General features: G+C 36.9%; 1 protein-coding gene across 1 annotated transcript in view; it reads right to left on the bottom strand.

Moving 5' to 3' along the window:
- Nucleotides 1–10,811, bottom strand: part of GCC2 (GRIP and coiled-coil domain containing 2) — a 36,587-nt gene extending 25,776 nt beyond the window's left edge. Inside the window, exons 1-4 of the mRNA XM_015826210.1 lie at nucleotides 10,711–10,811; nucleotides 7,122–7,184; nucleotides 5,197–5,281; nucleotides 717–784 (exon numbers count right to left, since the gene is read on the bottom strand). Of these exons, the coding sequence (XP_015681696.1) occupies nucleotides 717–784; nucleotides 5,197–5,281; nucleotides 7,122–7,184; nucleotides 10,711–10,716 (222 nt within the window). The 5' untranslated portion in view covers nucleotides 10,717–10,811. The remainder of the gene's footprint in view (nucleotides 1–716; nucleotides 785–5,196; nucleotides 5,282–7,121; nucleotides 7,185–10,710) is intronic.
- Nucleotides 10,812–14,538: the final 3,727 nt, after the last annotated feature.

Raw genomic sequence — 14,538 nt, 5'->3', positions numbered from 1 at the left:
GGGCAATTTTAATCCTACACGAGCCTTAAATTGAAGTTCATATGAGCCAAGCAAACCATGGTTAATTAAACTATGTTTTTGTAAACTTTTTTCATTTTAGAGTTAGAATGCAAAACTGAACTGAGGTTAAAGGAAAATGGAAAACAGCTCCTTGTAGCTACAATGATGAGCGAGGAGGAAGATGAGTATGAGCCTAGCTTTCTACTATATTATAATATAGTATTTCACCCGCATTTTTCTGGATTTTTTTTTGTTATTCTGTTTCTCGCTGTTAAAATAAACCTACCATTAAAATTATAGACTGATCATTTCTTTGTCAGTGGGCAAATGTACAAAATCAGCAGGGGATAAAATACTTTTTTCCTTCACTGGATGGTGAGCTGAGTAATTAAAGCTAACAATTCTTTTCACTATCTCAACCTTGCTTTTTTAAAAAAATAATACATTTTTACACCAGACATGAGGCTATCATAAACAGTACTCAATTCTAAGAGCACAGAAGAAGCTAAAAAGCTACCCATATTCAGAGAAATTCAATTTAAAAGTTATTCACAATCAACCAGCAGTCTTATCTCTGGGCAAATGATGTAAAAGACATAAAGAGCAATGTGAGCTATATAACTCAAGCAATTACCATTTCTACTGGACCAAACAATGAATTTTTGGGGAATTAAACATTATTGCACCAAATGTTATGCATTATTATGAATTCATACCTGAATAATATCGTCAGTTCCTCCAGTCACAGATGCTGTTTTTAGTTTCTCAATTTCCTTTTCTAGTTCTAGGGAAAATTATCATTTGAATATGAATCAGTATCTTGTTATATTTGTATCTTGTTTTTTCACAATACCAAAATACAATCTGTAGAATTCAGCATTATTAACAGGAACATGTATAAGTTAGATTGACACTTATAGTTCTTCCAGGATGATTCACATCATGGATGCTAATGCAAATTAGGGGGGGGGGAGGAAGGATTGGCTAAATTAGAGGTCTTATAGGACGATATACCGAAAATTTATTTAAATTTACTCAAAGTCATTTCCATGGACGTGTAGACGGAAAGTGAAAGACATTTTCGTAGTAAACGAAGAAACGTTTAAACTATTGTAGAAGAGAACAATTACACAGGTCGACATTTTAGGTATTTACGTTTAATTTTACCTACGTACAAGTTTAAAGTAAATATCATATTAATAATCATACAGAACATGAGATTTGGTTCTGCTCTTCAACCAATATGTTACTGCAGATGGTTGTTCACTTCAGGACTCATAAGAAAACATTGTAATGTATAATGTAATCTTTTTTGTTTAATATCACCGTAAAACACATTTAGTTCCAATAGACTTGCAAAATGAGATCAACCTTTCAAAACCAATAATACTTAAAAGTCTTGAAAATTACAATAGACCTGCATATTCCTCCACTGTGTGTTTTAAAATATTACTTTGGCCAATTAAATAAAGTAAGATAGCTTGAAGAGCTCCATAAATACTGCTCTACAGGTCCAGTAACATAAAATCTTCAGCTTCCAAGTCTTTACTAAACTACAATAGACAATATTGAGGGGTACTAAAAATTTCGGTAATAAAATTCTGTGTAATTGGTTTAGCAGATCAAAGAATTATAAATGTCTGAAGACAGTTTTATTTAAGTCCATTTGCATCTTAACCAATTACACAGAAGGAAGTTTAAAAAGAATATCTGAACATTGTAAAAGCTATATTTTATTTTAATCAGATTATTGCATGAAAGATCAATAAAAAAATTAAAAAGTAAAATTTCAATTACTTTTCAGGATATAGTTGCAGGATGTTTCTGGTAAAAACTATATCCATCGTTACTTGCTAAATAAACAAAATAAACTTAATGGCAGTGACTCTGTATTTACATTTAAAACAAAGTTAATATTTACATTTGAAAATGAACATTTTATTAAATTAGACCTCTTTGAGTACTGTATCTCATTCTGGGCACCTTGACAAATCAGAGGAGATTCAGAGGATTAATAACAAGATAGTGGGGGTTTGCTAATATAATAAAATAAAGCCATATAATAATGTTCAAAGAATCTGGGTATGTTTAGCTTACAGAAGAAACAACTAATAGATGATAGCAGTCTTTAACAAAATCTGAAGACTTCTTATATAGAAAAGAGAGCAAATTTATTATCGATTGCCCCAGAGGTCAGGTCCAACTAGTTAAAACTACAAGGAAGCAGGTTCTGCTTAGACATCAGGACAAATTTCCAGTGCGGTAAGCTATTAGCCAGTGAAATAGGCTTTGATGTGAAATGATGAGTTCTCCTTCATTAGAGGTTTTTAAGCAGAGGCTGGATAGTCACCTATTAGCAATGCTCCATTGAATCCTATTCAGAGTTAGGTGGTGGTAGCAATCTAGATCAGTGTTCCACATTCTTAGCAACTTTGAATTGACTTTAACTATCAAACTTCTCCTGCCAACAGGTTGAAATCCATATATTTTAAAGTTGCTGAAGTTGAGAAACATTTGTTACTCTAGATGACCCTGATAGTGACTTCCAACTCTATGATTATAAAGGTGCCAGAAATGTTTGTAGAAATATACCTTTGACTTCCCTGTTGAGGCTGTAAGAGGAGAAGCTGCCATTTCTTGTCCATTATCTTGCAGCTAAGCAGAAATAAAGTTTTATATTAAAAAAAATAACATTTAAATAATTCCATTATTAAACCAGCTAAAAGAATAATTAACATTTTAAAATTACAGAAAGGGATCTTATAAATTCTGCTTTATATTTACCCCAAAATATTCAATGGTACTTGCTAAATGAATGTGGTGCTCTGGATTTGACTAGGAAGAGGTGAATGCAGGATCTATTAGTTACGTATTAAATTAGGTGTGTCTTTTTCTTGCTGCTGAAAGATTTTTGCTTCAATGACAAAAGGGAAGTGGAATTTAGGGCTAGACTGATATAGTGATTGGGGTTTCAGGCTAACACCAGGAGAGGCTAGAATTCCACTTCCACCTTAGGCAGAAAGCCAAATGGATTACTTTGATCTAGTCATTCTCTCTCAGCCCTAGAAAGGTGGCAGTGGCAAAAATGTTGTCAAGAAAACTGTAGGGGCTCCATGAGGTCATCAGGAGTTAAGACTGAGTTGAAGGCACAAAATTCTTTTCAAGGGAGAATATTAGACCTATCTGCAGGCTTCCACAGCAGCTATGTAATCTCAGAAAAAGACAGATTTTTAAATGATACACAAGCATGTGCTCTAGCTTATTGCAAAGCACTTTTTCCATATCTTATCAAAAGTACTGCATGGTCCTATTGTGCATAGTTTACCCTGGAAGAAAAAATTACAAACTTTATATACTAAAGTTCAGTTAGGAAACCAATTACCTTCTATAGATCTGATAAAAAAAAACCTGTATTGGATGTTGTGAGTAACAAAAGAATATTACAATACAAAACATTATACCTAGGTCCTAGGGTCATATGGTTCTCTTCTCTTCTTTTTCTGGGAAAGCTATGAGAAGAAAATATCCTTTTTTCTTCTATTATTTTAAATTACTGCAAGTAAATGGAACAAGCCAGTTTCATAACCCACAATTTGAATGGGCCATAGTTAGCATTAACCAGAGTTGCCACACCTAGATGATATGGCAAGTTAATAAAAAAAATTGGGCAAGGGGATTTTAAACTTTTTGCAACTATGACAAGTGAGGAGAAAGGAAAGAAGTCAAATTGTAAAGGAGTATGCTAAAATCATTCCTGTACTGATACACCATGGCATGCTATAGTGCCCACACAACTGGGTGATATTTGAACATCATGGCATCTCATTTGTAAAAGCTCTTAATGACTTATATTAATATTAAAATGCTGAAAAAATAAAAACAAATCTTAAAAGACTCCTACAGAATAAAAATATCAGTCCCTCAGCACCATCTTCTGGTAGAAAACCTGTAGTTCAGGACAAAAATGCTTACTAATAAACCAATATATTTCTGGAACTTATTGCTTATAAGTATGGTAAGGAAAGTTTAGCTCAACTTTCTTCCTATGACATTTAGAATTGATATATTTTTGTCAAATGATGAACACCCCTTTGTAAATCACTTAATCCAAAACATCTCAAATTGATCAAATAGGTTGTGTGTATGGGAAACAGTATTTAATGTCAAATAAAATATTGCCACATTGCATATTTTTTACTGCACCTACAATGCAGACTTGTAATGTCAATGTGCAAAAGTGAATCTCAGCAAGAGTTCTAAGACAGGATCAAACTGAAGCTCCACTCTTTTGAGTTACACTTTTATAAAGCAATATATTTTATTCTGACCTTCAGAATATGGAAATATCTACTCACTAGAGGCATATACATTTCCTATTACTTCAATACCATCAAAATGCTTAAAGAATAACTGACTCTGTATACAGTATTGGAATTGCAATTCTTTCATTTTTAAAATAAGAAGCAGTTTACAATGAGGTATCAGGATCAAATCTGAGAACATATTTTTAAAAATTGGTCTTGTTTCAATGCAACACACCAAAAGCTTAGAGCAAAAACTTATTGCAAAGACAGTCAACCAACTGCAAGAAGTACAGAGGAAATTATATTCAGTATTCAGAGCACATTATAACGTCTCAAACTTTGGGAATGTGTGTGTTCCAATTAGCCTTTTAATAAGCCATGAAACTGCTTCATTTAGTGGGGCAATGGGAGAAGAGTCCAGACATTATCCTATTTACTTGAATGCATGTTCTCTACTACTGGCTTTCCTTTCCACAAATCTATTACTTGAAGAAGAAAAGTGAAGGATAATTGCAAGATGCTGTTTGATTATACTACCTGGAGTTCATTATTTGTAAATAAATAAATAAATAAGAGTGGGCTTGTACGTTACACTAAACCAGTTTATTGAACAAACCATAACGAATTCACCTAACACAGTGGTTCTCAACCTGTGGGTCGGGACCCCATTTGGGGTCGATCGACCATTTCACGGGGGTCGCCAAGCAAGGCTGTCCGCCATTTTTTTTGTCCGCCATTTTTTTGTCCGCCATTTTTTTCCCCTTTTCCGGCGGGTGCCTTACCTCCCTTGGGCTGGGCCAGCTGGTGGTCGGCCTGCTCCGTCTCTGCCGNTCTCCAGAATATCCTGCTATATGGCTTTTAAATAAATTTAAATGAGTTTCAGTAAAGGTACCTGCACATCTGCCTTTCACTTTCTGTAAAAGCATCATTTGCTTCTTTGCAAATTTGATAACATCTTCTCTTGTTAATGTGTCCAGCTGTAAAATCCATAAATGCAAATTAAAATGGATGCATGTTCAAATTTCATTTAGTCATATTCATAATCATACAGAACATGAGATTTGGTTCTGCTCTTCAACCAATATGTTACTGCAGATGGTTGTTCACTTCAGGACTCATAAGAAAACATTGTAATGTATAATGTAATCTTTTTTGTTTAATATCACCGTAAAACACATTTAGTTCCAATAGACCTGCAAAATGAGATCAACCTTTCAAAACCAATAATACTTAAAAGTCTTGAAAATTACAATAGACCTGCATATTCCTCCACTGTGTATTTTAAAATATTACTTTGGCCAATTAAATAAAGTAAGATAGCTTGAAGAGCTCCATAAATACTGCTCTACAGGTCCAGTAACATAAAATCTTCAGCTTCCAAGTCTTTATTAAACTACAATAGACAATATTGAGGGGTACTAAAAATTTCGGTAATAAAATTCTGTGTAATTGGTTTAGCAGATCAAAGAATTATAAATGTCTGAAGACAGTTTTATTTAAATCCATTTGCATCTTAACCAATTACACAGAAGGAAGTTTAAAAAGAATATCTGAACATTGTAAAAGCTATATTTTATTTTAATCAGATTATTGCATGAAAGATCAATAAAAAAATTAAAAAGTAAAATTTCAGTTACTTTTCAGGATATAGTTGCAGGATGTTTCTGGTAAAAACTATATCCATCGTTACTTGCTAAATAAACAAAATAAACTTAATGGCAGTGACTCTGTATTTACATTTAAAACAAAGATAATATTTACATTTGAAAATGAACATTTTATTAAATTAGACCTCTTTGAGTACTGTATCTCATTCTGGGCACCACTATTAAAAAAACACCTTGACAAATCAGAGGAGATTCAGAGGATTAATAACAAGATAGTGGGGGTTTGCTAATATAATAAAATAAAGCCATATAATAATGTTCAAAGAATCTGGGTATGTTTAGCTTACAGAAGAAACAACTAATAGATGATAGCAGGCTTTAACAAAATCTGAAGACTTCTTATATAGAAAAGAGAGCAAATTTATTGTCGATTGCCCCAGAGGTCAGGTCCAACTAGTTAAAACTACAAGGAAGCAGGTTCTGCTTAGACATCAGGACAAATTTCCAGTGCGGTAAGCTATTAGCCAGTAAAATAGGCTTTGATGTGAAATGATGAGTTCTCCTTCCTTAGAGGTTTTTAAGCAGAGGCTGGATAGTCACCTATTAGCAATGCTCCATTGAATCCTATTCAGAGTGAGGTGGTGGTAGCAATCTAGATCAGTGTTCCACATTCTTAGCAACTTTGAATTGACTTTAACTATCAAACTTCTCCTGCCAACAGGTTGAAATCCATATATTTTAAAGTTGCTGATGTTGAGAAACATTTGTTACTCTAGATCAGTGGTTCTCAACCTTTTTAATGCCGCGACCCCCAACCGGTCGTAAATCGAGGACTAAACCGGTCGTAAGTCGAGGACTAAACCGGTCGTAAGTCGAGGACTACCCAACCGGTCGTAAGTCGAGGACTTTCCCTGCCCGGGAGCACCGTGCATGCGTGGTTCCACCCCCTGCGCCGGCCGAGGCGTAGCTGGCAAGCAGCAGAGACGGAGCAGGCCGACCACCTGCTGGCCCAGCTCAAGGGAGGTAAGGCACCCGCCGGAAAAGGGGGAAAAAATGGCGGACAGCCTTGCTTGGCGACCCCCGTGAAATGGTCAATCGACCCCAAATGGGGTCGCGACCCATAGGTTGAGAACCGCTGCTCTAGATGACCCTGATAGTGACTTCCAACTCTATGATTATAAAGGTGCCAGAAATGTTTGTAGAAATATACCTTTGACTTCCCTGTTGAGGCTGTAAGAGGAGAAGCTGCCATTTCTTGTCCATTATCTTGCAGCTAAGCAGAAATAAAGTTTTATATTAAAAAAAATAACATTTAAATAATTCCATTATTAAACCAGCTAAAAGAATAATTAACATTTTAAAATTACAGAAAGGGATCTTAGCAATTCTGCTTTATATTTACCCCAAAATATTCAATGGTACTTGCTAAATTAATGTGGTGCTTTGGATTTGACTAGGAAGAGGTGAATGCAGGATCTATTAGTTACTTATTAAATTAGGTGTGTCTTTTTCTTGCTGCTGAAAGATTTCTGCTTCAATGACAAAAGGGAAGTGGCATTTAGGGCTAGACTGATATAGTGATTGGGGTTTCAGGCTAAAACCAGGAGAGGCTAGAATTCCACTTCCACCATAGGCAGAAAGCCAAATGGATTACTTTGATCTAGTCATTCTCTCTCAGCCCTAGAAAGGTGGCAGTGGCAAAAATGTTGTCAAGAAAACTGTAGGGGCTCCATGAGGTCATCAGGAGTTAAGACTGAGTTGAAGGCACAAAATTCTTTTCAAGGGAGAATATTAGACCTATCTGCAGGCTTCCACAGCAGCTATGTAATCTCAGAAAAAGACAGATTTTTAAATGATACACAAGCATGTGCTCTAGCTTATTGCAAAGCACCTTTTCCATATCTTATCAAAAGGACTGCATGGTCCTATTGTGCATAGGTTACCCTGGAAGAAAAAATTACAAAGTTTATATACTAAAGTTCAGTTAGAAAACCAATTACCTTCTACAGATCCGATAAAAAGAAAACTGTATTGGATGTTGTGAGTAACAAAAGAATATTACAATACAAAACATTATACCTAGGCTCATATGGTTCTCTTCTCTTCTCTTCTTTTTCTGGGAAAGCTATGAGAAGAAAATATCCTTTTTTCTTCTATTATTTTAAATTACTGCAAGTAAATGGAACAAGCCAGTTTCATAACCCACAATTTGAATGGGCCATAGTTAGCATTAACCAGAGTTGCCACACCTAGATGATATGGCAAGTTAATAAAAAAAATTGGGCAAGGGGATTTTAAACTTTTTGCAACTATGACAAGTGAGGAGAAAGGAAAGAAGTCAAATTGTAAAGGGGTATGCTAAAATCATTCCTGTACTGATACACCATGGCATGCTATAGTGCCCACACAACTGGGTGATATTTGAACATCATGGCATCTCATTTGTAAAAGCTCTTAATGACTTATATTAATATTAAAATTCTGAAAAAATAAAAGCAAATCTTAAAAGACTCCTACAGAATAAAAATATCAGTCCCTCAGCACCATCTTCTGGTAGAAAACCTGTAGTTCAGGACAAAAATGCTTACTAATAAACCAATATATTTCTGGAACTTATTGCTTATAAGTATGGTAAGGAAAGTTTAGCTCAACTTTCTTCCTATGACATTTAGAATTGATATATTTTTGTCAAATTATGAACACCCCTTTGTAAATCACTTAATCCAAAACATCTCAAATTGATCAAATAGGTTGTGTGTATGGGAAACAGTATTTAATGTCAAACAAAATATTGCCACATTGCATATTTTTTACTGCACCTACAATGCAGACTTGTAATGTCAATGTGCAAAAGTGAATCTCAGCAAGAGTTCTAAGACTGGATCAAACTGAACCTCCACTCTTTTGAGTTACACTTTTATAAAGCAATATATTTTATTCTGACCTTCAGAATATGGAAATATCTACTCACTAGAGGCATATACATTTTCTATTACTTCAATACCATCAAAATGCTTAAAGAATAACTGACTCTGTATACTATACAGTATTGGAATTGCAATTCTTTCATTTTTAAAATAAGCAGCAGTTTACAATGAGGTATCAGGACCAAATCTGAGAACATATTTTTAAAAATTGGTCTTGTTTCAATGCAATACACCAAAAGCTTAGAGCAAAAACTTATTGCAAAGACAGTCAACCAACTGCCAGAAGCACAGAGGAAATTATATTCAGTATTCACATTATAACGTCTCAAACTTTGTGTGTGTGTGTGTGTCCCAATTAGCCTTTTAATAAGCCATGAAACTGCTTCATTTAGTGCGGCAATGGGGGAAGAGTCCAGACATTATCGTATTGACTTGAATGCATGTTCTCTACTACTGGCTTTCCTTTCCACAAATCTATTACTTGAAGAAGAAAAGTGAAGGATAATTGCAAGGTGCTGTTTGATTATACTACCTGGAGTTCATTATTTGTAAATAAATAAATAAATAAATCAGAGTGGGCTTGTACGTTACACTAAACCAGTTTATTGAACAAACCATAACGAATTCACCTAACACAGTGGTTCTCAACCTGTGGGTCGGGACCCCATTTGGGGTCGATCGACCATTTCACGGGGGTCGCCAAGCAAGGCTGTCCGCCATTTTTTTTGTCCACCATTTTTTTGTCCGCCATTTTTTTCCCCTTTTCCGGCGGGTCCCTTACCTCCCTTGGGCTGGGCCAGCTGGTGGTCGGCCTGCTCCGTCTCTGCCGCTTGCCAGCTACGCCTCGGCCGGCACAGGGGGCGGAACCACGCATGCACGGTGCTCCCAGACAGGGAAAGTCCTCGACTTACCACCGGTTGGGTAGTCCTTGACTTACGACCGGTTTAGTCCTCGACTTATGACCGGTTTAGTCCTCGACTTACGACCGGTTGGGGTCGCGGCATTAAAAAGGTTGAGAACCACTGACCTAACACATGAAGCCATAATCAAGCAACAGAGTGTGCCCATATTTCAGTAACTTGTTTTTGTTTTTTTTACTATATATGTGAAGGAAGTGAGAAAACCCAACATATCATAACTTCAATAAAGTTATGGCTGGAGCTAAAATAGTCCTCTGTTGTTTCTTCTTAAGCACTGCGCCCTACTTGCTCTCAGCCTGAACTAGAAAAGCTTTACCTGGTGGACTACCCAGGTTTATTTATTTATTTATTTATTTTCATTAACTTATATGCCGCCCTTCTCCCCATGGGACTCAGGGCGGCTCACAGCATGTTAAAACAATATAAAACATTATCCCCTATAAAAGCCAATTAAAAACCAAATATTTATAGCTGTGTCTTATTAAAATCATTAAAATTGTCCCTATTTAAAATTCAGGTTGCTGCTAAAGCCAGAGCTAACGAGATCAAAGGCGACTCTGTGCCATCCACAGTGCGACACACACACACACACGCACACACTCGGGCTGTGGTGAGCAGGACCTATTCCGGGCTGCTTAAAAAGAACTTTAGCCTCTCAGGTAAAATCCATTTTGCGGTGTTTCCAGAGAACGTGTGAAAAGCGGACAGAGCTGGGGACGCCACGGGTCAGAGCCGAATATCGAGCCCCTCCTAGCACCCTCCAGCGGGATTTTATCGCCCCTCGCGTAGAAAAACGGAGCCCACCCACTAACGGCGGGGACGGGGGCCCTTTTACAGCCGGAGGGAAAGCGAACCGGAAAAGCCAAGCCTCATCGCTTGCAGGCGAGCGAAACGGGGCAGGCTCAGCATCCCAGGCGGCGCCCCACGCCCTCCTTTCCCCCTGGCCGGTTACCTCCATCGCAGCGCCGATTTCGGCTGAGCTGGGGAAGCGGAGGTCGCCTTCACGCCAGCCCTGGAGCCGCTTCCGTCTTCGTCACCGTTCGTCCGCGCGCCCTCCAGTGACGTCAGCGAAACCGCCGCCAGTGCGTTCAAAGCGGACTCCACTAGGGCCGGAAACATCCAGGTGGCCGCCAGGTGGCAGCAGCGAGCGTTCTGCGATCGCTTTGTGCCCCCTAGCGGCCGCCTGATTCTTGCCGCCCAGATCTACCACTATAATTTTTAAACGCTTGCCAAATTTCGAATGTTCGGGCCTTGAATTGCCATGGCAACGGACAGGCTTCCTTACCTGTTTCTAGTCTGTCTGTACAGTGTACATTGGCCTTCGCCTCCCTTCTCTGGCATCTCCGCAGTTAGAGATGGTTCTTCTGCTGCGGTGGTGGAGTATATTAGTGCTACCACCAAGATCTCTGCATAAAATAAATATTTTTATACGGTATTCCCTTGAACGACTTTGCAATACTGTGCTTTAGTTTATAACTTCCTTGGAAGCAGCAGGGGGCAGCACCTAACCCACTTTGACTGTGGGTGAAAAGCTAAGCAGGCTTGACCCTAGTTAGTAATTGGATGGAAGAGTAACAGAACTCCCGGTGCTGTTGATTAGATTGGAAAGATTAAAAAAAAAAAACCATTTTTGTTGGAAGGAAGCCAACAAAAGTCAGGAAAATTACATACTGATGGAATCTTTAGGTTGTAGATTTTACCCTGAAGATTTATTTAAGTTTAGCCTTTGAGGCTTGAAAATAAACAAGTTACAAACTTGAACAGTGTGGGTCATGTACTGTACTCCCAGCTGAGTGTACAAATTGTCACTCCAATCCAACCAAATTAAATGTATGTTGCTGTATAAATATATACGATAACATTTTTATCCTCATGCTCTGCCAAACTAAAATGCAATGAGGAAAATAACAGGTCAGGCAAAGCCAATTGAATTATCAAGTGGGCTAATTTTCTCCCATGCAAGATTTTTGAAAAAGAAAATAAGAGGTAATCTATTTTCTATTAAATTCCCTTTCTAGGCATACTTACTCTGAATTAATTTGTATTGATTTTAGATAATGATTCCTTTTAGGAAAGCATACTTAAAATAGGAAACTCTTGTTCTTTTCCAGTTAACAATTATCATTTTACTTGCAAAAGTATGTCAAATTTATTTTCCTTCAGTAACCTCAGGTTATTCATAATATGGCCAAGTTTTGTCTCCTTACATCCTACATAAAACATTGCTAAAGAGTAGTGTGCTTTCAGATAAAGGTTTACTTAAAACCATCTTCTAGTAAACATGGATTTTACAAGGGTCAGGGCATGAATGTTTTCAATTTGTAATCCTCCCATATTTCTATGCTCCTTTTCACCCTTTTTGTTTAAAAATGAAATAAATATGTCAAAGAAGAAAAAACATCTGTTTGACTGGTAGCATTAAAAGTAGACTAGAAACACCTATATTTCCTGAGAAAGTTAACAATAGATAAAGATTTTTCTTGTCTGGTTATCAAGAACTGCTACTAATGTAAAACAAAGTATTTTTAAAGCAGGGGTCTTCAAACTTGGCTCTTTTATGACTTGAGGACTTCAACTCCCAGAATTCCTCAGCCAGGCATGCTGGCTGAGGAATTCTGGGAGTTGAAGTCCTCAAGTCATAAAAGGGCCAAGTTTGAAGACCCCTGCATTAAAGTATTTTGAAGTCTTATTTGTACTTTTTATGCAGTTCAACAATATAAACCAGAAGAGTAATAACCTAGAAACAGCTGCTGCATATCACTTTCTGAAAAAATTCATATACGAAAGGTGGAGTGATTACATCCATATTGGACAGATATATTTTAAAAGGAGTGATTCAAAGAGTGAACAAGGTAAGAAAGAACATGATTACCCATAGAGATACAAGTCCCAAAAAACCCACCAAGGGCAGAAACAATTCAAAGGCTTCATTTAAATGCTTCAAATTTATCGATAGACTTTTTGGGGTCAAGTTTGAGAAACTTTTTCATTTCAAGGAATAGTTATGAAAGAGAGAGAACAGTAATAATATGAAGGATATCCCAAAATGGTAACTGTAATACTTAGATAAATTAAGCTATGTAGCTGACTGGATTTTTACATATTTGATCAAGAATCATATAAGGGCAACATACAGTATTTGGCAGAACATAGGACATAGTGAGTTTACTTGAAAATCCTTGTGCATAGGACCAAGTTGCCTGTGGTTCTGAAAACCATAAAAAAGCTAGGAAAAGCTGTAACCCTAAAAAGATAGTCCTCAGGTGTAAATGTTTTAAGACCTGATTCAGTGGTGGGATTCAGCCAGTTTGCACCAGTTCAGTAGAACTGGTAGCTAATTTTTTGTTGCCCAGACCCAGAACGGAGTTCTGGAAGTGGTATCCACACAGAGAACTGGTTGTTCACATATTTGAATCCCACCGCTGCTGCTGATATAATCTGCATTACAATGTCATGACACAAATGATACAAATTATATAACTGGCATTCATTTGTGCAATGATATTATTACAGCATACATGTTAGGCCTTTCTTTCAGACCCAGGTGCTCAAATGATGTCAAATGTTCCAAAAAACATCTCCAAATACAAATTGCCATGGTGTATTGTCACATCCTCATGGGACAAAACTACATATGCTTATTTCCAAGGTTCTAGCACAGGCAATATTTATTTATTATCCACTTTTATTATTTTTATAAATAACTCAAGAATGAATGCTTCTTAGTAAGCTATGAATGCAAATTTAGTAAATCTAAGTTTCTAGCTGCTTGCCAATGATGTAGCTTATATGCACAGAAGAAGCCAAAAGTCAACAATATGCTCCAACTAATTTAGCATTCACACTGAAAGGATATGTAAGGTCCCAGTCCCTTACTTAAACTTGAGATACCATATCAATCTAATCAGATAACCCAAGTGGAGACTTCTTGATCAAGCAGCAGTTTATTTGATCAAATTAAGCAGCTGGGTGGCCAACAATCTGGAACGCTGGCAGAGTTACGTCCAGAAGTGAAACACACTAGAAAATTGGTAACATTGCTTTATAAACTTTGTTAACCAATGAAAATCAGACAACAGAGCCATTACATCATAAGAAAGACATCAATCATTCCTGTACACTCCCTTATTCCCTCCTTCAGTATATCACATCCATGTACATGTTTCCCAAGCTTGCATGAAATTTCTCTGGTGCAAAAGCTGATTACAAAAAGCAAGATAGCAACAGTTAGACTAAACAATTTCCCTTTGTTCCAGAACCCTTCACAATTATGGAAATATACTTCCTAGGAGTAGCCAAGTTTCCAACCAGCTATGCCAATTTTACTGAAATACAATAAAGGTTGTGATTACTAAAAATAAGCCCTCTTACAGTGGCCAGTCAATGGGAATTCTTCAGCTTTATACTAAGCCTGCTACCTGAGAAAAGCAAGTGGAAAAATAACAGTTAACATTAATAAATTTTAAAACAGTTTTTAAACCAGGACAGGGCAAGGAGGACGAAAAAGGGGATTGATGTGTGCATTGATGCAAATCATTTCCTGGGCTGCCTCTAGGATGTACACATCAATGTATGAAACACCTCTTTGTGTTCAGTTGCCATGACTGTATTGTGTTCAGCTAAGATGGGATAGTAAGATAGACTCAGATGAACAGCGCAGAAAAAAATCTGAATGCATTTCATAAGTTCCTTTCAATAGCATCCCACAAGAAAATAGTTACCTGCATATTATGTTACAGCTCCACAAGCAATAAAAGATGGAAAGACAATTAACATAATG

Source organism: Protobothrops mucrosquamatus, unplaced genomic scaffold (genome assembly GCF_001527695.2).
Source record: "Protobothrops mucrosquamatus isolate PMUCROS unplaced genomic scaffold, P.Mucros_1.0 scaffold3007, whole genome shotgun sequence".
Taxonomy (NCBI): Eukaryota; Metazoa; Chordata; class Lepidosauria; order Squamata; family Viperidae; genus Protobothrops; species Protobothrops mucrosquamatus.
The sequence above is the reverse complement of the archived record's forward strand: the minus strand, read 5'-3'. Positions and strand labels throughout refer to the sequence as shown.